The following is a 24662-nucleotide window of genomic DNA, read 5'->3' as shown; positions in this document are numbered from 1 at the left end:
CCTGCTGATTTCCTCCAGCAATTTGTAAGTTGCTTTAGAATGTCTATCTGTTGTCATTAAGCATAATAGAAGTCATACAGCAAAGAAAAGATCCTTCACCTCATGTCCGTGCTGAGAATCAAGCATGCATTTACACTCATTAATCCTATTTTAACCCACCCACATTCCCTTCAGCTCCTAAGTTCCTCCATTTACCCACGCACTACGGTGGCCCATCAGCCTTCCAGTCTGCATGTGGAATTTGGAAGGAAATCCATCTCCAGGAAGAAACCCACTTGGTCACAGTGCAGACTGCATGGACAGCAGAGGAAGTCAGGATTAAACCTCAACCCCTGAGTAAGAGGCAGCAAACCGGGCAACTGTGGCCATTTTTCTCCCTCACTGAGTGCATAATCAGGGTATTTTCCTTTTAGTTGAATTACAGTAATATCTTAATTTCTCATTCTTATTTACCTTAGTGAGCTAATTATTGTACTTACAATTTCTTTTTCTATTTTACTTGCATTGAAATGTTGAGATTAGGCATTTGCGTGCATATAAATTACATATTCTTGAACTTTCTTGCAGACCTCATCGGTATCATTCTGAACCACAGCCAAAGTGCAGAAGAGCTCCTAAAACGCAGGAAGGTTCTGCGTGAGGATATATTGAACTACCTAAATAAACAAGGTTTCGCGCTTTCTCCATTGTTGGACAAACAGCAACTTATTGATTACGCTTTGGTCTATTGGAGTATAACAGAAACGAACGGAGAGCCATCAACAGCTGAAACCAATCTGCAATTCCCACACCCAATACCAAAGGAAGAACTGGAGGAGGCAAGTAGACAAGAAAGATGTACTTCACAAGAAAGTGTTCTCTTAAGAACCCCATGTTATACTTGAAATGGAGGTTGTTTCTTATTAGATTAATTTTTGGGAGTGTAAAAAAGAGCCGTGAAATGGGATGAAAATCAAGTTGCTGTAACTAACAGAATGGTGGATAAGATCAGTGTGGCAAAATGATTCATCAAAGCTGCTAACTCATCTCTTGGGGTATTGTTTCAAATTTAACATAGGAAAGAATTTTCTACACTGTGTTTACCATCTGGAATACACTGTCAGGGGTAGTAGTTGACAGAGTTTTAATTCTATAGATCTAAAAAGAACTGGTTAAGTATCTAAAAGGAATGAATTTAATGGGCCGTAGAGAAATGACTGGAAAGTATTACTAACTGGGGTTGAGCTGAATTGTGAGCTTGGAATTCTGAATGGAATTATTCTGTCATTCTGTGAAATCATATTCCTTTGTTGAATTCAATTAGAAGAAAACACCAAATATAGTAATACAGATGTGGTGAAATACAAAATCAAGGTTCAAAGTAAATTTATTATTGAAGTATGTATACTGCATACAATTCTGAGGTTTGTTATCCCACATGCAGCCACAAAAAAGAAACATCATGGAACCTAATTGAAGAAAACATCAAACACCCAACGTGTGATAAAGAACAAATCATGCAAAAAGCAGCTTTGAACATACAGAATATTAAACATCAAACATATTAAATACATATAAAGTGCTGGAGGAACTCAGCAGACCAGGAACCATACATGGAAAGGAATGAACAGTTGATGTTTCTGCTGAGAACCTTCATCAGGACTGGAAACGTAGGAGGAAGAAGCCAGGACAAGAAGGTGGAGGGATAGGAAGGTGATAGGTGCTGCTAGGTGTGTGAGGGGATGAAGTAAGAAGCCTGGAGATGATGGATGGAAAAGGCCTTAAGACATAAGAGAATTAGACCATTCAGCCCATCAAGTCTGCTCTGCCATTCGATCATGGCTAACTTATTATTCCTATCAAGCTGATTCTTCTACTTTCTCCCTGTAATTTTGGCATCCTGACTAATCAAGAACTTTCCAACCTCCATTTTAAATATACCCAATGATGGCCTCCACAGTCATCTGTAGCAATGGATTTCACACATTCACAATGCTCTGGTCTTTTAAATAAATAAATAAATAATAATAATAAAAAAAATCCTCCTAATCTAAATGGACATCCCTCTAATTTGTCACAGTGTCCTCTGGTCCTAGACTCCCATACTGTAGGAAACATCATCTTGACAGCCACTCTATCTAGGCCTTTCAATATTCAGTAGATTTCACTGAGATCCACCTCTTTTCTCCTATACATCACTGAGTACAGACCTAGAGCCATCAAACGCTCCTCATACATTAACCTTTCCATTCCTGGAATCATGACCCTCCTCTGGTCCCTCTCCAATGCCTGCACATCTTGTCTTTGAGAAGTGGCCCAAAACTGCTCAGTTTGCCAACTGCAGTCTCACCCATGCCTTATAAAGCCTCAGCTTTACATCCTGGCTTGTATATTCTATTTCTCTTGAAGTGAATGCAAACATTGTATTTGCCTTCCTGAACCAGTGACTCAACCTGCAGGTTAACCTTTAAGGAATCCTGCATGAGGACTCCCAAGTCACTTTGCACTTCTGATTTTTGAATTTTCTGTGGTTTCACTCATTCTACCAACGTGCACAATTATACCCTTCCCTACACTACTCCATCAGCAGTGCTACGGGACCATGTTGAGGAAATGGGGCTACACTAGTTGACCTTCAGCTCTTGAGAGGAGGAAGTGATAGGTAGGAGGTAGTCACCACTAAAATGCAAGGGGATGATACCTGGTGACTGTCAGGAGAAGAGAAAAGAACCCTGTGTGTACCCCTGTGGCTGAGGGTTCCCTTGTGGCTGTTTCCCTCAATAATAATTACATCACTTTGGATACTTCTGGTGGGGGAAGGAAGTCATAGCAACCAGGTCTCTGGTATTAAGTCTGACCCTGTTGCTCGATTGGGAAGAGGAATGCAGTAGTGATAGTGGATTCCATAGAGGAGCAGACAGGAGATCCTGTGGATGTGAAGGAGACATAGAGATGATATGTTGCCTCCCGGGTGCCAGAGTCAGGGATGTCTCAGTTCGAGCCCATAGCATTTTAAAGGGGGAGAGTGAGAAGCCAGAAGTCATGGTGAATATCGGTACAACAACATAGATAGGAAAAGGGAGGAAGTCCTCAAGAGAGAATATAGGGAGCTAGAAAGCTGAGAAGCAGGACCTCCAGGGTAGTAATTCCAGGATTGTTGCCTGTGCCATACACCACTGAGGGGAAAAACAGGATGATTTGGCAGATGAATGCGTGGCTGAGGAATAGGTGCAGGGTTTCAGTTATTTGGATCATTTGGATCCCTTCTGGGGAGTAATGACCTGTTCAAAAAGGACCCGTTACACCTGAATCTGAGAGGGGACCAATATCCTTGTGGGCAGATTTGCTTGAGCTGTTGGGGAGGATTTAATCTAATTTGGCAGGGGGATGAGAACCAGAGTGACAGGCTGGGGGATGGTGCAGTTGGTAAGCAATTAGATGCACTGTGTAGTGAGACTGTGAGGGAAAAGCAGGCAGATGATAGGGCAACATTAGTCAGTGGGATGAATTGAAGTATAACATTGGGACAAAATCAAAAATTGTGATGAATGTGTTTTATTAGAATGTACATAGTATACAGGATAAGGTAGATGATTTTGTAGTGCAGTTAGAAATTGGCGGGTATGATGTTGTGAGCATCACTGAGTTGTGGGAGCTTAACATCCAAGGATACATAATATAATAAATGAACAGAGTGCTACCTGGTTTGGATATGGCGTAAGTGCAGAGTGAGAGACACTGAAGCAGGATGGTAGTCCATAGATTTTAACATGAACAGTGTTAAAGGGAAACTAAACAATAAACTCTGGGCCAAACAGGGCCATTAACTAAAACCCTGAGAAGCAACACGAAGCCTACACTGCGGCTGTAAAGAACATCTAAACATTAAATGAATACCACTAGTCTTCAGAGTCAGTTGACCTTTGCCTTACTCATCAGTGTTGGCGCATGGCCAAGTGGTTAAGGCGTCGGTCTAGTGATCTGAAGGTCACTAGTTTGAGCCTTGGCTGAGGCAGCGTGTTGTGTCCTTGAGTAAGGCACTTGACCACACATTGCTCTGCGACAACACCGGTGCCAAGCTGTATGGGTCCTAATGCTCTTCCCTTGGACAACATTGATGGTGTGGAGAGGGGCGACTTGCAGCTTGGGCAACTGCTGGTCTCCCATAATATATATATATATATAAAAAACCTTGCCCAGGCTTGCACCCTGGAAACTTATCAAGGTGCAAATCCATGGTCTATCGAGATTAAGAAGCCTACACATACACACTACACACTCATAAAGCAATCCTGTTAAGGGGGTAATTGAAGTTGTAGATCCAGTGGGAGTGAAGGATAGGTGATCTGCTTCCAGGTTAGGCTTGTGTGCAGCTTTCAGGGGAGCCTGCAAATGGTTCTGTTTCCATGGCCTGCTGCCCTTTTCCTTCTCGGTGTTATGGGCTTGGAGGCTTGTCATTGTCTAGGTTAATTAAGGGTAAATGTGTAAGTGATACACATTGCACCCACTGTGTACCAGCGCTGGAGAAAAAGAATCAGACTTGGTCTTTGATGGAGTCAACTTCATGGGTGGTGTCGGATAAATCCATGTTGAGTGTTTCAAGATTCAAGATTGCTTAATATCATTTCCAGTACACAAGTGTGAAGGAGAATGAAATAATTGTTACTCCAGATCCGATACAGCTCAGAAATAATAATGTTTTCATATCACCAAACAAAAATAATAGCAACAGTAAGATCAAGAACACAATAATAAAAATACACAATAAATATAAATACATTAGGTACAGAGATGTTAGGGGGTAAGTTTTTTTATGTAGAGAATGGCGAGTGCGTGGAATGGGCTTCTGGCAACGGTGGTGGAGGTGGATACAATAGGGTCTTTGAAGAGACTCCTGGTATTCAATGTATTTATCTTTGTTGTACTGTTCAATTTTTTTTTAACAGAAAGCTGACTTTATTCTTTTTTCTTAACACATTCCAGTATTAGCAAGTGGTAGTTGGAGTCTCAGAAGGTGAACAAATGGGCAAGGCATCTGCGAATGGTTCTTCCAGCTTCTGAACTCTCAGAATTCTTCCTTTGGACAACAGGCCAAAGTGTGGGACTTTTGGGTCGATGCAATTCTTCACTTTACCTATTGTGTTTTTGAACAGCTCTTTGGGCTCATCCACACACCAATCTGAGTAAACAACTAGAAAATCAGGTATATTAATCTTCAGGTGAAAGCTTCTTTATGAACAGCTTGTAATTATGCAACCCAGTGTATCTGTTCAGATGACAGAACTACATTTGCTTGTTACTATCATTTCAGTTAACTGATAGATTTCCTCCACGATCTAAGTGTAAATTTTGTTTTGATATATTTTTACTTGTTGGTGGTTTGATGTTTATTTTTTAGAAGCTTTCTTTTTGACGCATGGCTCAGTGGGTTTTCTTTTAGGACACGCAGAGGGGTGTGTCCAGACAGGTATATGTAGTTCACCACACTCACTTTTCTTGCTTAGTAGGGTTCTTTATTCACAATTTTCAATTTTTAAGATAATTTTTTTGAGGCATTGTAAGTATTGTTACTTTGATGTACCTGTGTATTTTTGAATAATAATAATAAAAAGTTTTGAGAAAAAAATGTATCTGTTCAGATGACAGAACTACAAACCTGTAACAATGAATTAAGTGCACTTCCGAAGTAATTTGTTTTGGAAACCATTTTCAGTTTTATAGCCTGAAAGGATTTGAAATTTGTGTGGATTTATGTAATGGGTGGGCATTTTCCTGCATAAATGACACTGGATAATAAAATTTAAAAATGACCCTCCTTCTGGATTTGCAACTATTTTCACATATGGAAGTTTTAGCAACTATTGTAATCTTAGGAACCTATCTTCTACTTTAAAAAAAACAGTACTGTGCCGAAGTCTTAGACACATAATGAAGTTAGGACTGATCAGACACCTCCCTGATGGTATTGCATGATGGATTTTACTGAGTTAAGTATTGTATGTAATTAGTTTTGCTAAAACAAGTGTACGGGACATTGGAAAAAATGTTGAATTTCCCCATGGGGATGAATAAAGTATCTATCTATCTATCTAATCTGTTTGTACTTCTCAGCATTGAGGATTCCATTAATTCTGACCAGATCACCAACTCCATTTGCAGAAATGCAGGCCCAAACCGGCAGGGAACCTCTGACATGTTTTCCTGTTTGCTGCAGACACGCATCTGTGTATCGCTCTCCAGCTTTTCCATAGACAAACTGCCTCCTGTCTGAGCCAAAAATTTCAAATTTTGACTTGTCATTCCTGAGTAGTTGCTGCCATCGTTCAGCACACCCGTCCTGGGTTTTTGTGCGTAGGCGAGTCTCTTGGCTTTGTTTCCACCTCGAAGGAATGATTTTTTGGCAGCAACTCTTCTATGAACATTTCTGACAAGACTTCTCCAGATTATAGAGGGGTGTACTTGGGTTTCAGTGGTTTCTGTGTGTTCAGAGCTGATAGCAGTACTGGACTTCCGAGTTAGAAGGGACATTAGTTTGGTGTATATCCGTCTCCTACACTCATTTCATGTTTGATCACTGCACTTCTGATTGTCAACCTTGCCTGTTTTTATGTGCTGCTTCAGAATAGATTGGACAGCACATCTTGAAACCCCTGCCTGCCACATTTCTGCTTGGGAGAGACCTTGCTGACACAGGATGAGCACCTTGTAGTCTTGTTACTAAGCTCATTCTTGTCATGGTGTAAGAATTGATGATTTGAAGATTAAGCTCCCACATCTGCCACAATCTCACCTTTTAATTTGGTTGTCCTTTGGCCAGTTTGATTTCTGTTTCAGTTAATCAGTTTAGTGCGGTCAACTCATTGTCATTTATCATTAGCATCCTGTTTGTTATCTTGGTTTGATCATGCACTAGGCTAGATACATACTAAGTAATCAAAATTTTATTTGAAAAGTTGTCTATTACTTGTATGTTACTCCAAAGAACTACAAATATTTCTTGGTAACATTTAATTTTTTCGGAAAAAATGTTTAGAAATCTAAAATGTGCTCTTTTCTACTGACACACTAATGCAGCAGGGAAAAAAAAATCTGAAACAAAATTTGTATATAATATCTAGACTGTCTAAGTCTCTTGCACAGAACTGCAGTTATCTTAGAAAGAAAACTGATCTTTCAAAAAAGATGATTTTGGTATGAAAATGCTTTGTATTATTTTTAATCAACTGATCAATATATTTAGAGAATGACAATTTGCATCATTTTATTTAAACCATTAGTACATATATAAATTACTTTTGTCAAGGCAATATAGAAAGGAGCCTCATGCAAGCACCGATAAAATGGAAGCAACTGGAAAATCCCGCTGAAAGTTTTTAAACAATCAGCTGGCAATGATCCAGCCCCGTGTATGTATCTGTTCAGATGACAATACTACAGGTCTGCACCAAAGAATTAAGTGCACTTCTGAAGTCGGCAAATTCTGGATAGGGAAGGACAGTGTGCTGAGGTATATCAGCTGTGACTATGATGAACAGGCTCGAAGGGGAAAACAGCCTCTGGTGCTCTTATCTCTTACCTTTATGTTATCGTTTGTATTAAATAGAAGCTTGTGTTTAAATGGGACATTTATTAGAGTTTTTATGTTCTCAGTGACAGTGACGATGGGTCTCTTTCACCTAAATGTGATTTTGCTTGTTTAGCAGATAAAGCTAACTTTGAAAGTCATAGAAAGGATGCTGACCCCACCCAGGGGGAAAAAATTATCAGAGGAATAGGGATATAAGGTGGGGATCTTTCTTAACTGTTTATAAATGTGCTGCTTCTGGAGACGAAACATAAGCAAGAACTCTTTACTTAGTAACGTTGATAAAGAAGGATGTTCTCAAATCATTATTTTCTATGTTATTGTCTGGACTTTGGGTTTTATGCTTCTCTGGTTATTTGATTGTTACACTGTAATTGTCATTGAAGTAAATTAGTTGGATAATAAAGTTTGTATTAATCATTAATTCCTGCAGCTCATTAAGTAATACAGTGATGGAAGGGGTTGCAGTATACATTTCAGGGTCTTGACCTGAAATGCTGACAATCCTCTGCCTCCATAGATTAGCTCCTGCAGCAGTTTGTTTTTTGACTCACAGCTGGTAGTATTGATGTTGGTGTTGGTTTATTGATACATGTATAAGGTACTGTTAGAAGCTTGTCTTGCATGCTGTTCATACAGATCAATCATTACACATGCATTAAGGTGGAACAACAGCAATGCAGAATAAAGTGTAAAAGCCACAGAGAAAGTGCAGTGCAAGTAAACAGAGTTCAAGATTATAACAAAGTACTTTGTAAATTATGCGGTTAAAAATTCCTCGCATTGTAAACCAAGTCCATTGAAAAGTCTGGTAGCAGCTAGATAGAAGCTGTCTTTGAGGTTGGTGGTAGGTGCTTTCAGGTATCTTCTGCCCGATGGAAGAGAATGTGCTGAGCAGTGTCCACAACTCTCTGCAGTCACTTATGGTGATGTACAGAGCAGCTGCTGTACCATGTTATGCATCCAGTTAAAATGCTTTCTATGAGGCATTGATAAAATGGAGCCTAGTCAGTGTTGATTTCTTGGGAAGTATGCCAGCCTGTACACCTGATAGTGGAAAAAGAAATGAAGTGATGAAACTGTAATGCAGGAATAACACATACAAGTTCGCCCTACTCTAGGTCACACCCAACATTAGTTTGTTCACCTCGCTCCAAAGTCTTCAGCAGCTGTGTGCCTTTACTGAGGCAGTATATTCTCACAGGATTTATTTTTGGGAGAACGAGATGGAGCCAGTGGTCTGAAGCACATCTGCACCTCAAGGAAAGGTGCTTCTAGCCTCCCATTATTTAAATCAAGTGTCATTGTGGAGTGTGCCTGGAAAATTGTGGGCACTGCAAACTCCCTGCGAATCAGACTTGCATGAGCTTTCAGAGTGTCACAATCTTCTGCTGCAGACAAACTATTTGGGGAATGGAGCCCTTTATATTTACCAAGTGAAACCACCTTGGTTTCCTTGGCTACAGAAGTCTAGGGAAGTCTCCCCCCAGCCCCGCTAAACTCGTGAGACTGAGTTGCGCTTGATCCCACCCCAAACCTCGGTTTGTGTGGTTGCTGTGTCATTTGCTACCATTACAAATTAGTGCCACAAAATATACAGACAGTACACTGCATTTAATTAAAGGAATTATATTTATGAATCTTAACTGAAGGGATTGTAAAGAATAACAAAGTGCCCATTCTATTCAAACAGTTGAATGTGCACAAGTTGGTGCTCATCTTGAACCTCTGTCACTCACACGCTGGGCCCTCAGTCAACGTGAAATCACACACCACCTTCCAAACATCGCTCGCAATCCATCTCGAACAATCAGGTCTCCCACCAGATCATACGCTATGACTGACTCCCCCCAGCATCTTCTCTCTTCATCTCCTCTTGAACAAAAGCCCCAAGCCCAAACTTATTGCCCCTCACCAAGAAAATCTCCTGCTAATTGGGTGGCACACATTCCACATCATCCCTCGTCTTTAACAAGAACCTAAATGGCTGAAAGCAAAACAGACAGCTCTTACAGAGCTGCCAAATGAAATACCTACAGCATAACAGTAAAGATGATCCTATGTCTTATGTGAACCAAAGTATTACATATGCAAGTTGAAACAATTCCTTTAGTTCAAGTTTAATTTCATACAATCAAAATCAGATTTCATATCACCAATTTTGTGAAATGTGTTAACTTTGCTGCAGCACAATGCAATACATAATACAGAGGAAAAAAAAGAGTTACAGCAAGTTTTGTGTGTGTGTGTATATATGTATGTATATATGTGTGTGTGTGTGTATATATATATATATATATATATATATATAAATAAAATGCGAATGAGGAAATGTGCAGATGCTGGAAATTCAAACAACACATAAAATGCTGGTGGAACGCAGCAGGCCAGGCAGCAGCTATAGGAAGTCGATGTTTTGGGCTGAGACCCTTCGTCAGGAGTCAGACCCTGATGAAAGGTCTCAGTCAGAAATGTCAACTGTACTTCCTATAGATGCTACCTGGCCTGCTGCGTTCCACCAGTATTTTAAGTATATATATTATATAGTTAAGTAGTGCAAAAATAGAAACAAAAAGTAGTGAGATACTGTTCCTGGTTTCAATGTACATTCAGGAATCAGATGACAGAGGAAGAAGCTGTTCCTGAATTGCTTATTGTGTGCCTTCAGGTTTCTGTTAGTACTTTATTGTCACCAACCAATTGATACTAGAGCGTACAATTTGTTTCTGCGCTTCGTGCTCCCTGAAGTACAAATCAAAGTAAATATAATAAAAATTTAAATTATAAATCATAAGTAGAAAATAGAAAAGGGAAAATAAGGTAGTGCAAGTCAGGTCCGGATATTTGGAAGGTACGGCCCAGATCCGGGTCAGGATCTGTTCAGCAGTTTATCACAGTTGGAAAGAAGCTGTTCCCAAATCTGGCTGTACGAATCTTCAAGCTCCTGAACCTTCTCTCAGAGGGAAGTGGGACAAAAAGTGTGTTGGCTGGGTGGGTCTTGTCCTTGATTATCCTGGCAGCACTGCTCCAACAGCGTGTGGTGTAAAGTGGGTCTAAGGATGGAAGATTGGTTTGTGTGATGTGCTGGGCTATGTTCATGATCTTCTGCAGCTTCTTCCAGTCTTGGACAGGACAAATTCCATACCAGGTTGTGATGCACGCTAGAAGAATTCTTTCTACAGTGTACCTATAAGAATTAGTGAGGTTTTTAGGGACAAGCCAAATTTCTTCAGCTTTCTCAGGAAGTAAAGGCGCTGGTGGGCCTTCTTGGAAGTGGACTCTGCTTGGTTAGACCAAGTCAGGTCATTTGTGATATGTTCCTCCTTCCAGATGGTATCAATGAGAAGAGGGCATGTCCTGGGTAATGGAGTCCTTAATGTTGATACTGTCTTTTTGAGACGATGCTCCTTGAAGATGTCCTGGATACTTAGGATGCCAGTCTACACATGACTACCAGTGAATACTGCTAAACAAAACAGTGTTAGTGCAGTATAGGATACTTGGTAGTGTGGAGGAGCACAAGGATCTGGGGGTACATGTCCACAGATCCCTGAAAGTTGCCTCACAGGTAGATAGGGTAGTTAAGAAAGCTTATGGGGTGTTAGCTTTCATAAGTCGAGGGATAGAGTTTAAGAGACGCGATGTAATGATGCAGCTCTATAAAACTCTAGTTAGGCCACACTTGGAGTACTGTGTCCAGTTCTGGTCGCCTCAGTATAGGAAGGATGTGGAAGCATTGGAAAGGGTACAGAGGAGATTTACCAGGATGCTGCCTGGTTTAGAGAGTATGCATTATGATCAGAGATTAAGGGAGCTAGGGCTTTACTCTTTGGAGAGAAGGGGGATGAGAGGAGACATGTTAGAGGTGTACAAGATATTAAGAGGAATAGACAGAGTGGACAGCCAGTGCCTCTTCCCCAGGGCACCACTGCTCAGTACAAGAGGACATGGCTTTAAGGTAAGGGGAGGGAAGTTCATGGGGGATATTAGAGGAAGGTTTTTCACTCAGAGAGTGGTTGGTGCATGGAATGCACTGCCTGAGTCAGTGGTGGAGGCAGATTCACTAGTGAAGTTTAAGAGACTACTAGACAGGTATATGGAGGAATTTAAGGTGGGGGGTTATATGGGAGGCAGGGTTTGAGGGTCGGCACAATATTGTGGGCTGAAGGACCTGTAATGCTGTATGCGCTCTATGGGGCCAAGGTGTAAAACACAGTACCAACACTCACACACAGCACAAGAAACAAATAGCATAGATAAGATAGGAAGCACATACAAGATCAGTAAAATACAGTCACAAAGAATATAGTCCAAGAGCCTGAGTCCATGAATGTTGCAGTAGTTTGCAGTTGAACACAATACTGCTTGCCTTCTGAGTGAACATTGCAGGCAGCACGGACTCCAGCTTGGATGATGTGCCACAGATTCTACAGTATTTATGCGCGAAAGCAATATACAGTGAAATTCTTTTCCATGCCTAAACTCAGTGCTATTAGAGATTCTTCCTGTACTGGGTTATCACTTTGAATTAGCTAAATGAAGTTGGTCTAATTTATTCAGACATACACTGCAGTGGCATAGTCATTACTAAGTGCCCATTTGCATCATGAGTGACTTCAGTTCCACACCAGAATCCATGAAATTTACTCTAATTAATGGTGCAAAATACTCTTTAATGGTGCAGTTAAAATTGTGAGCAAGTGAACAATTAAATGGTTTCTTTGTGATCTGGTTTCTGGATGAATGTGGTAGGGATACAGTCATGATTGGGATACCAGAAGAACTTCTTGTTCCTCCACCAAAAATATTTAGGATCACTTACAGTTACCTGGCTATAACATCCATCATGGAAAATGGCACCTCAAGCTTTGTAGCAGTGAGCTCGACGGTTAAAATAAGTATTGTAGTCCTTTGAATTTCACTTGAAGCTACATCTGTGACAAGAGTCCTTGACAAGAATGGATTGGACCCAAATGCTGGAGTGTTCAAGGCTAGGATCGAGACATGGTTTCAAACAGAATTGACAACCTGAGCACAAAACAAACACCAAACAAATTCACAAGTAGGCTTACAATTGAGCACCGGACCTCAGTTCAGGTGCTCCTTAAATGCTCAATCCTTGGCACCCAGCATGATTGCCAAAGAGCAAGACTATCCCAAATATTTAAAGGGGCCATGCCAACTATCCGTACTTGGGCGGGGGGGGGGGGGGGGGGGGGGTGTTAAAGCATCTGAAGCTTAGAAGCTGGCACAGATGGGCATGTGCCATAACAACATCCTTCTAACACAGGATCAAGAGTGCTAACACTCAGGAAAAGCTGACGATAGATAAAGTGAGACAATGAATTTTCAAAGTGCAGTACTTACTGTACATTGGAAATTGTTAGATTTATGGAGGAAAATCAAAGCTATTACCTGATATGGAAAGATAGAAATAGCCTAGAAAAAGTAATGGACTAGATGGGCGGGGCAGTGCTGTGTTGATGGCTTTCTTTCAACTACTATGATTTTCTGTATTTTATGGCGATCTGGAGAAGACAAATCTCAGAGTTGTATTCTGCGTACCTACTTCTATAATAAAATGAACCTTTCGATACAGCCCTATCCATGGCCGGAAAAGCTTTCCCCACCATTATGCATTTATTCAAAATGGATAATTGCAGCAGTTCAAAAAGGCTCACAGTAAATTTATTATCCAAGCATGTGTACTGTATATCACCATGTACTGCCCTGAGATTCATTTTCCTGCAGGCATTTACAGTAGATACAAAGAAACACAATGAAAAACTACATGTAAGCAAATATGGACAAAATCTGCTAAAAGTGACAAACTGTGTGTAACACTGGGTTCACCCAGCGGCTTAATATAGGGGTTGATAGCCCCCTGCCCGGCCAAATTTAAGAAATCTCGTTTGGGTGGATGCTGTGTGATGTGTCCCCTGTTACAAATCGGTACCACGAAATAACAAACAGCACACAATATGCGATTGAACAATTAAGCTTTATAACGCTTACTTTGATTATATGGTTAGTAGAGAAACAAAGTATAAGAAAGGGCCCAAATCATAAGATTTTTAATAATAAACTGTGCACAGAAGTTGGAGCTCATGGTTTCCCCTTTGCCCATCCTCCGTCAATCGTCGCTGCCACTCGGACCCTCGCTTCGAGTCCACTCCGGCGGTCTACCAAATCTCTCCATTCACGTCTTCTCTCTTCATCTCTCCTTGACCAAAGACCGCGAGAAAGCCCGGCTCCCAGACACACAACTAAAACTCTCAAATGGGAAATGCCTACACAGCGGCTGAAAAGAACGATTAAGAATAAAACGAACACCGCTAGTCTTCAGAGGCAGTTGACTCAACAGTCCAATTTCTCAGCCGACGCGGAATGCAGACAGCGAAGCGTTGCTGTGCTCAAGTCTTGACAAATACTACGATGGAATGAATAGAGTTAAATACTACCACATGAAATAATAATTAGTCGACACGTGCATATTCACGAGCGCAAATGCCAAATCTGCTGCGCTGCCGAATCTGTGGTTGTGACAGGGCCGCCTTCTCTGGGCGCAGACCTGTGTCTGCTGGAAGTCCCGGATGAGAGACTTGTCCAAGATGTTCTTCAGTGACGCTGGTAGACAAGTGCCATGTTGTGCACTGCCAGTATCAGAGCCAAAGACTTCCACGTAGGGACAGAAACAGGAGCTTTTACAGAGGTAGCTCGATTAAGTGACACTGTGGGACGGATCAGTTTCAAAATTAGGACGCTCCGATTGGAGCTAATGTGGCATCTGCTTCAACAATAAAATTAACACAGAATACCTGAGCCTATCAAAATAAACTTAAACAGAAAGCACCAGGAAACCTCATTGCAAAGAGTGAATGGCTCCAGAAAAACACAAGGAACTCTTAAACCATTAACTGCTGTTAAGCAACAACTAACCAACTCAGCCCAATTCTCTGTAATGCCCAGCACAGGCCTGAAGAAGTCTACAGGATGACTGCCTCCCTCCCCCTAATAGCTGGCACCTGATGGCTCTGGAAGACCTGAAAACTCAAGATCCAGGAATGACTCAAGAGACCTGGGGAACTTGAGATAGAGGCATGGGAGAACTCGAGAGGCAGGGAGATTTGGGGATCCAGAGAGACTGATAGACTTGGGAACCCCAACAGACTGAGAGACCTGGGAAACCCAACAAACTCAGAGATCAGGGACCCTCGAGTGAGATCAAGCAACCTCAGGTGGGGCCAAGAGGGAGGCTTGGGAGTCCTTGAGATGGGGAGGACATTGAAAAACCCTAAACACATTGAATAAGCCTTAGAAACAATCAGAAAAATAAAAACCTTGGGAACATAGAGGAAAGTCCTTGGGAAACCTTGAAAACATGAAACTTGAAACCTAGAGAAAGAACTTTTTCAAATCTTACAGCGTTTTATCTTTCACAATTTTTTTCCAGAAGGAATTAGGATATGCTCTCAATTTTACAGTTCAAGACAGCATAGACAGGTTTCTGTCATCGCTAAGCTAGCTGGTTCTCTGTAGATCTGTTTAATTTGCTACATGAAAGTTCAATTTTCCCAGTCTGTACCATGACTTTCATCAAGAGGTTAAAAATACTCCTGATAGGGTTACTTTACTTGTGTATTTGCACACTCCAGCCAGGGATCAGCTTTTGGAGTAGGGCTCTTCCAGAATTTACACTATTAATTTGAATGATGATTTGTTGAATCAATTGAAAAGCTTGCTTGAAACGCTCATTTGTTATGCAGACCTGAGTCTCAGGACCACAAAGCTGGGAGCCTGGATATTTGTGACTTGAAAAGCTTGAAACGGATACCGGAGAAACTCAATGTAGACTGGAGAAGCTCGGAATGTAGACTTGGGACTCTCGGAATGTAGAGTCAGGACATGAACTGAAAATAAAGGATACCTCTGTTCAAGCCACCAATGTCAAAATGTCACTCTTCAAACTTTGCTGGGTCCATTACTTGGCAAGATTCTTCTGTCATGATGGAGACCGAAACAAAAATTTATACATAGGAATTCTAATGGAACACTGGCTGCCTTGACGAATCAGTCTGACCAATGAATCTCATGGCCAAGGTCAGCTACCCTCTCTTTGCTGGGTCCATCTTTGTGTGGTCGAGACAAGTGTGGACATGGGCCAAGTGCCAGACACTGAAGCGGGTCGGTAGTTCACAGACCTTAATGCAAACAATGTTAAAGGGAAACAAAAACAATAAACGCTAGGCCAAGCAGGGCTGTTATCTAAAACTCAGAAATGGAAAACGAAGCCTACACTGCGGCTGAAAAGAACAACTAAGAATAAAACAAATACCGCCAGTCTTCAGAGTCAGTTGACTCGATGGTCCGATTTCTCAGGCAAGGCAGAGTGCAGGCAGCTAAAGCGTTACTGTGTGCAAGTCTCGACAAATACTACGATGGAATGAATGGAGTTAAATACTATCACAATGAAATAATAATTATTTGACCTGTTCATATTCATGAGCGCACTTGCTGAATCTGCTGCGCTGCCGAATCTGTGGTTGTGACACATGAACTCGTACCATTAACCGAGGGGTCCATGCACCACATTAGGAGCCCATGAACTAGAATGTGAATTGGCTGTGAGGACTGGGATGTCATAGCTATGTAATAACAGAAACATGGCCGAGAGAAGGGCAGAACGAGTAGCTTAAAATTCCAGGATGCCGATACTACATTTGTGACAGAAGTACAGGTAAATGACAATGGAGTGTAAGCCTTTTTGATAAACAGTAGTTAGAAATGACATTCTTGGCACATTGTCCAGTGAGGCCATATGAGTAGAATTTATGAAGAGATAGGGGAACAAGTGAAGAGCCTTATAGATTACATTCGTATTACCCTGAATTAAAGTGATGAAATATCCAGGGCCTGACTCAGACTTTGCAGGAAGACAGAGCAGAAGTTGCAGATGTCACGCGTGAGGTTCCCGAAGACTGGAAGGTCACTGATGTTGTTCCATTGTTAACGGGGATCACAAGGACAAGCCAGGATTCAACAGGCCAGTCGGTCAGAAGTAAGGAAGTTACCAGAGTAAATTCCGAGGGACAGGAACTACCAGCATTTGGATGGACAGAGTCTAAGATTAGGAGGAGTCAGCTTGGCTTTGTGTGTGGAAGTCATGCTTGGTGAACCTTTTCGTTTATTGAAGAGGTAACCAAAAATGTAGGACAAGTGTGGATGTTGTCCATTTGGACTTAAGCAAGTTCTTTCACAAGGTCCTTCATGGCAAGCTGGTCTGAAAGTTTAGGTCCCATGAAATCTGGGTAAGTATATTTGGGTGGATTCAAAAATTGGCTTGGAAATAGGAAGCAGAAGGTGGTAGTTGAAGGCTATTTCTCAAGGTGGAGGATGGTGACTAGTGGTGTGCTGTGCAGTTTGCTGTTGAGACCCGTGTTATTCACTAGTGACATGAATGATTTGATTGTGAATGTACAAGGTGTAATCAATACATTTGTAGCTGACACACAAATAGGATTTGTTGCCAATGAAGAAGGGTCTCATAAATTACAAAGGGAATCTTGATCAGTCAGGTAAGTGAGTCAAGGTCAAGTTCAATTTCAAGTTTAATTATCATTCAGCCCTATAGGAATATAGCCAAATGAAACAACATCCAGCTGGTGCTAAGGTGCGAAACATTGTCAACAGCATACAGCACTCAACAAAATTGCATGTAGCACAAATAACTCGGATGGTTACTATTTTTTGAAAAGGATGCAGCGACAAAGAAAAGAAAATGTAATATAGCTCAAGTCCCTGAGTCACTGTAGGTTATCCTGGTCCAGCATGTTCTTCCACTGAGCGACCACCAGAAGGCAGCATTGAGCAAACAGCAGAGGGCAGCACAAACAAGAGGAACACATACAAAATACCGGTGGAGCACAGCAGGCCAGGCAGCATCTATAGGGAGAAGTACAGTCGACGTTTTGGGCCGAGACCCTTCGTCAGGACTAACTGAAAGGAAAGATAGTAAGGGATTTGAAAGTAGGGGGGAGGGGGAAATGAAAAATGATAGAAGACCGGAGGGGGTGGGGTGAAGCTAAGAGCTGGAAAGTTGATTGGCAAAAGGGATACAGAGCTGGAGAAGGGAAAGGATCATGGGACGGGAGGCCTCAGGAGAAAGAAAGGGGGATGGGAGCACCAGAGGGAGATGGAGATCAGTCGGAGTGATGGGCAGAGAGAGAGAGAGAAAAAGGAGAGAATAAATAAATCAGGGGAGTAAGAAGGGGAGGAGGGGCATCAACAGAAGTTAGAGAAATCAATGTTCATGCCATCAGGTTGGAGGTTACCCAGCCAGTATATAAGGCGTTGTTCCTCCATCCTGAGAGTGGCTTCATCTTGACAGTAGAGGAGGCTATGGATTGACATATCAGAATGGGAATAGGACGTGGAATTAAAATGTGTGGCCACTAGGAGATCCTGCTTTCTCTGGCGGACAGAGCGTAGGTGTTCAGTGAAACAGTCTCCCAGTCTGCGTTGGGTCTCACCAATATATAAAAGACTACACCGGGAGCACCAGACGCAGTATACCACACCAGCCGACTCACAGGTGAAGTGTCGCCTCACCAGGAAGGACTGTCTGGGGCCCTGAATGGTGGTGAGGGAGGAAGTGTAAGGGCAGATGTAGCACTTGGTCTGCTTACAAGGATAAGTGCCAGGAGGGAGATCGGTGGGAAGGTATGGGGGGGAACGAGTGGACAAGGGAGTCACGTAGGGAGCGATCCCTGCGGAAAACAGAAAGGGGGGGAGGGAAAGATGTGCTTGATAGGGGAATCCCGTTGGAGGTGGTGGAAGTTAAGGGTCTCAGCCCGAAACATCGACAGTGCTTCTCCCTATAGGTGCTGCCTGGCCTGCTGCGTTCCACCAGCATTTTGTGTGTGTTGCCTGAATTTCCAGCATCTGCAGATTTCCTCGTACCAACAGGAGGAGGTAACCCTGCAACCCAGCAGAATTTCAGCAGAGGCCCCTGCTCTCTACTCTAGGTGGCTGCAACAGGCTGCTGTGTCCAAGGCAACCCCACGGCCGAGGCCTAGTCCTCACCACAACTGAGACTACGTAGCTCCTCTGTTGCCAGTCTAGCTAATGACTGGACTGCAGTATTGTGCTTTGCCAATGTCCAAAAGGGCCTTGCAAGTGTAACGTTCATGGATTCAATATCCATTTAGGAATCGGTTGGCAGAAGCTGTTCCTGAATCGCTGAGTGTGGGCCTTCAGGTTGCTGTACCTCCTTCCCAATGGTAACAATGAGAAGAAGGCATATTCTGTGTGATGGGAGTCCTTAATAATGTTCTGCCTTTTTCAGGCCCTGCTCCTTGAAGGTGTCTTGGATCTACAGAGGTTAGTACACAAGATGGAACTGACTGATTTTACAACTTTCACCAGCTTCTTTCGGTACTGTGCAGTAGCCCTCCCCCCCACTCACCGCCATATCAGACGGTGATGCAGCCTGTCCAAAAAAAAAAAATTGGATAGGTATATGGACAGAAAGGAATGGAGGGTTATGGGATGAGTGCAGGTCAGTGGGACTAGGTGAGAGTAAGCGTTCAGCACGGACTAGAAGGGGCAAGGTGGCCTGTTTCCGTGCTGAAATTGTTATATGGTTATAATGCTGTCCATGGTGCATCTGCAGAAGTTTTTGTGTGTTTTAGGTGACAAACCAAATCTCCTTGCACTTCTAATGAAATATAGTGGCTGTCTTGCCTTCTTTATAACTGCATCGATATGTTGGGACCTGATCTTGACACCCAGGAACTTGAAATTGCTCACTCTCTCCAGTCCTGATCCCTCTATGAGGATTAGTTCATGTTCTATCGTCTTAGCCTTTCTGAAGTCCACAACCAGCTCCTTGATCTTACTGATGTTGTGAAAGGTTGTTGCTGCTACACCACTCAACTAGCTGGCATATCTCGCTCCTGTATGCTCTCTCATCTCTATCTGAGATCCTGAGAAATGGACAGGCTGCATGAAAAATGCAAGTGTGGAGGTGACTATAAAGAAAAATTAAAATGGACGAAAACCTCTCTAATTTCTTTCTATAATCCTAAATTTTGAAAATTATTGTCAATCTTTGAAGAATTTCAGTAGGCTTATTTGTTGCTATATTCTGAGATGTGGTGGGGTTGTGATATATGAGGAGAGGTCCATCATTTGCCCCCCATGATATTGATATAAAATCTATTTTACTTACTTCCTGTAAGATGGCTGTGAGTTCAAATGCAGTGGCCCCTTGGACGCAAACCAAAGTTGCTTTTGTCTTTTTTATGATTGCAGGACAATGCTGGACACTAAGAACTTCAGGTGTTGCTGGCCTGCCCCATAAGTGATCTGCTTGCTCGCAGAGGAGCTGGATGGCATGGACCGTGGTACTGCCTGCTACATGAAGGCATTGGATTGGTGAGCGAAGGCGCTGTGAAGGCCCCCATTTCCCGATCTCTCACCCCCTCTCCCAAAACCCCGTCTCCCCTCTCTCCCCCCATTTCTCCCTCTCTTCCCCCTCTGTATGTCCTCCCTGGTCTTCCCCTCTTTTTTTCCACTTCCCTCCTCCACCCACACTCTCTCTTTACCCCTCTTTCACCCCACACCTCTCCGCTTTACACCCTCTCACCCTTCTGTCCCCAACTCTTTTACCCCCTCTTCTCCTCTCACCACCCTCTTCTCCCTCTCTTCCCCATCTCCACTCCTCTCTCCATATCCTCCCTCCCTCTCTCTACATCCCTCTTTTCCCACTTCTCTCTCCACTAAATCCCCCCTTCTCTGCCACCTCTCTAACCCATCTCTAACCCCCTCTCTCCCCAGTTCTTTCAATAGACAATAGGTGCAAAAGTAGACCATTCAGCCCTTCGAACCTGCACCGCCATTTTGAGATCATGGCTGATCATCTATCAATACCCGGTTCCTGCCTTGTCCCCATATCCCTTGATTCCCCTATCCATAAGATACCTATCTAGATCCTTCTTGAAAGCATCCACAGAATTGGCCTCCACTACCTTCCAAGGCAGTGCATTCCACACCCCCACAACTCTCTGGGAGAAGAAGTTTTTCCTTAACTCTGTCCTAAATGACCTACCCCTTATTCTCAAACCATGCCCTCTGGTACTGGACTCTCCCAGCATCTGGAACATATTTCCTGTCTCTATCTTGTCCAATTCCTTAATAATCTTATATGTTGCAATCAGATCCCCTCTCAGTCTCCTTAATTCCAGCGTGTACAAGCCCAGTCTCTCTAACCTCTCTGCGTAAGACAGTCCTGACATCCCAGGATTTAACCTTGTGAATCTACGCTGCACTTCCTCTACAGCCAGGATGTCTTTCCTTAACCCTGGAGACCAAAACTGTACACAATACTCCAGGTGTGGTCTCACCAGGGCCCTGTACAAATGCAAGAGGATTTCCTTGCTCTTGTACTCAATTCCCTTTGTAATAAAGGCCAACATTCCATTAGCCTTCTTCACTGCCTGCTGCACTTGCTCATTCACCTTCCATGACTGATGAACAAGGACTCCTAGATCTCTTTGTATTTCTCCTTTCTCCTTCACCGTTCAGATAATAATCTGCCTTCCTATTCTTACTCCCAAAGTGGATAACCTCACACTTATTCACATTAAACGTCATCTGCCAAGTATCTGCCCACTCACCCAGCCTATCCAAGTCACTCTGAATTCTCCTAACATCCTCATCACATGTCACACTGCCACCCAGCTTAGTATCATCAGCAAACTTGCTGATGTTATTCTCAATGCCTTCATCTAAATCGTTGATGTAAATCGTAAACAGCTGTGGTCCCAATACCAAGCCTTGTGGCACCCCACTAGTCACCACCTGCCATTCCGAGAAACACCCATTCACTGCTACCCTTTGCTTTCTATCTGCCAACCAGTTTTCTATCCATGTCAATGTCTTCCCCCCAATGCCATGAGCTTTGATTTTACCCACCAATCTCCTATGTGGGACCTTATCAAATGCCTTCTGAAAATCGAGGTACACTACATCCACTGGATCTCCATTGTCTAACTTCCTGGTTACATACTCAAAAAACTCCAATAGATTAGTCAAGCATGATTTACCCTTGGTAAATCCATGCTGGCTCGGCCCAATCCTATCACTGCTATCTAGATATGCCACTATTTCATCTTTAATAATGGACTCTAGCATCTTCCCCACTACTGATGTTAGGCTGACAGGTCGATAGTTCTCTGTTTTCTCCCTCCCTCCTTTCTTAAAAAGTGGGATAACATTAGCCATTCTCCAATCCTCAGGAACTGATCCTGAATCTAAGGAACATTGGAAAATGATTACCAATGCATCCGCAATTTCCAGGGCCACCTCCTTTAGTACCCTAGGATGCAGACCATCTGGACCTGGGGATTTGTCAGCCTTCAGTCCCATCAGTCTACTCATCACCGTTTCCTTCCTAATGTCAATCTGTTTCATTTCCTCTGTTACCCTATGTCCTTGGCCCATCCATACATCTGGGAGATTGCTTGTGTCTTCCTTAGTGAAGACAGATCTAAAGTACTTATTAAATTCTTCTGCCATTTCTCTGTTTCCCATAAAAACTTCACCCAATTCATTCTTCAAGGGCCCAACATTGTTCTTAACTATCCCGCTCTCTTATTCTGAAACATTAACAGTTTAGTCCTTTCCATTAATGCTGCCTGACCTGCTGAGTTTCTCCAGCATTTTGTGTTTGTTGCTTTACCCCCTTTCCCACTCTCTCCATCCCCTACCCACTTTCTCTCCCCATATATACCCCTCTCCTTCTGTCTTCTCTCTGTCAGGCCCCCTCTCCCCCACTTTCTTCTCCCTGTGTCCCCACTCTCTTCCCCTCACTCTTGTCTCAAACTCCCCCAGTCTCACTGCTGTCTTCCCACACTCCCCTTCTCCCTCAGCTCTCTGCCCTCTCTTTCCATAGCCGCATCCTTTCTCCACCCTCTCCCACCCTGCCTCCCCACTACTGATGTTAGGCTGACAGGTCGATAGTTCTCTATTTTCTCCCTCCCTCCTTTCTTAAAAAGTGGGATAACATTAGCCATTCTCCAATCCTCAGGAATTGGACTCTCCGCATCTCCCTATGACTCTCCGCATCTCACCCAGGAATCCCTCATCCCCTCCTGTATACCCCATGTCTCCCTGCTTCCCCCTCTTCTCTTTGTCCCCCCTTTGTACCCGACTCCCCTCTGCCCATTCTCTCTCCATTGTGTCTCTTTCCCTCACTCTCACTGTCTCTCCTCATCTCTCCCACTCCATCTCCTCCTCTCACCCCTCTCCCTCAACTCTACCCACCCTCATTCCTCTCTCTCACCCCCTATTTCTTCACCCCTCACCACCACCTTCTCCAGCCCGTCTCCTCATCTCCTTCCACACTCTCCCCCTCTCCTTGTCTCCTCGCACACTCTACCCCTCTCCCCACTCTTCCCACATCTCTCTGTCAATCTTCCCCCCTCTCTTCCCCTCTCTCTCAACCTTTCTTGCAACCCTTCTCTATCACTTCTCTCCTCAGCCTCCCCACTTCTGCTCACCCCCTCTACAGACCACTCTCCCCATCTCACTCCTCTTTAACCCCCTTTCACCACCCTCTCTTCCCAACTCTCTCTCCTCTCTCGCCACATTCTCTGCTCCCTCTCTGGCCCCTTCTCTTCCCCTCACTCCCTCTCCTTTTCATTTTTCAATCTTTTTATTGATTTCCCAGTAAAGAATATACAAATCAGAGGAGAAGTTTAGCAAACAAATAATACAAAAAACATATAAACAGCAGTAAAATATATATATATTACCAAAATCAGTTAGGTAAAATGTTACGCTGTTATATATACAATATAATAAAAAAAACTACAATTCCTCTTAACAATCATAAAAATAAAGATTGGAAATTCTATTTAATAAAGAAAAAAACCCACTAACTAAACTAAAACAAAAAAAAAAGAAAGAAAAGAAAGATTGGGCAATCCATTTGAGGATAAAATTAGAAGAGAAAGAGAGAAAAAAAACATCCTTCCAGTCATATCCGAACCTTCCCGGATAAGGACTTCCCCTAAAGAGAATAAGGAAAAATAAGTAAGTGAAAAAATAAATTAAATCATGTGAAAATATTGAATAAAGGGTCGCCAGACTTGTTCAAAATTAAAAGATGTATCAAATGTCCGGCTTCTAATTTTCTCCAAACTTAGACATGACATAATGGAGAAGAACCAATAAAAGACAATAGGCGGATTAGAGTCTTTCCCGTATAACAAAATAGCTCTCCTAGCCAGTAAAGTTGAAAAGACTATCACATGTTGAGCGGAAGCAGACACTCTGCCTGCTTCCTCTGGAATGATCCCAAAAATTGCTGTAAGTGAATTGGGTTGAACATCCACATCTATAACTTTAGATATTATTCCAAACACATCCCTTCAAAAATTATTTAAGCTTACACATGACCAAAACATATGCGTTAGAGTAGCCACCTCTGTGTTACATCTGTTACAAATAGGGCTTATATTAGTAAAAATATGCGCCAATTTATCTTTAGACATATGGGCCCTGTGTACTATCTTAAACTGAATTAAGACATGGCATGCGCAGATAAATGAGTTATTGACTAGATAATAAATTTTACTCCATTGATTATCTGAAAGTGAATGTTGAAGTTCTATTTCCCAAGTGTGTTGAACCCTATCATTAGGCGACAAGCGAGCATTCATTAACTGTTTATAAATGATAGCTATTAATCGTTTTTTAAATGGTTTAAGCTGAAAAATGGCATAAGCCAAATTTAAAGAGTAGGCCAAGGGATAATTCGGTAAAGAATCACATAAAAAATTCCTAACCTGTAAGTATCTAACAAAATGTGTATTAGAGATATCATATTTATCCATTAACTGCGAAAAGGACACTAAATAATCCTGTAAAAACAAATCTAAAGAAGTTTTTATTCCCTTAATTTTCCATGTTAAAAAAGCTTATCCAGAGTTGATGGTTTAAAAAAGAAATTAGAATAAATATTACTAGAAAGTAGAAAATCATTTAATTCAAAAAATCTATGAAACTGAAACCAGATTTTTAAAGTATGTTTAAC

General features: G+C 42.4%; 1 protein-coding gene across 1 annotated transcript in view; it reads left to right on the top strand.

Annotated features, from left to right (window-relative positions):
• Nucleotides 1–6067, top strand: part of LOC140728626 (uncharacterized) — a 99862-nt gene extending 93795 nt beyond the window's left edge. The window contains exons 8-9 of the mRNA XM_073047628.1: nt 568–818; nt 4963–6067. Of these exons, the coding sequence (XP_072903729.1) occupies nt 568–818; nt 4963–4968 (257 nt within the window). The 3' untranslated portion in view covers nt 4969–6067. The remainder of the gene's footprint in view (nt 1–567; nt 819–4962) is intronic.
• The last annotated feature ends 18595 nt before the right edge of the window (nt 6068–24662 follow it).

Source organism: Hemitrygon akajei, chromosome 5, assembly GCF_048418815.1.
Source record: "Hemitrygon akajei chromosome 5, sHemAka1.3, whole genome shotgun sequence".
Classification (NCBI taxonomy): Eukaryota; Metazoa; Chordata; class Chondrichthyes; order Myliobatiformes; family Dasyatidae; genus Hemitrygon; species Hemitrygon akajei.
This window is presented reverse-complemented; position numbering and strand designations above follow the sequence as displayed.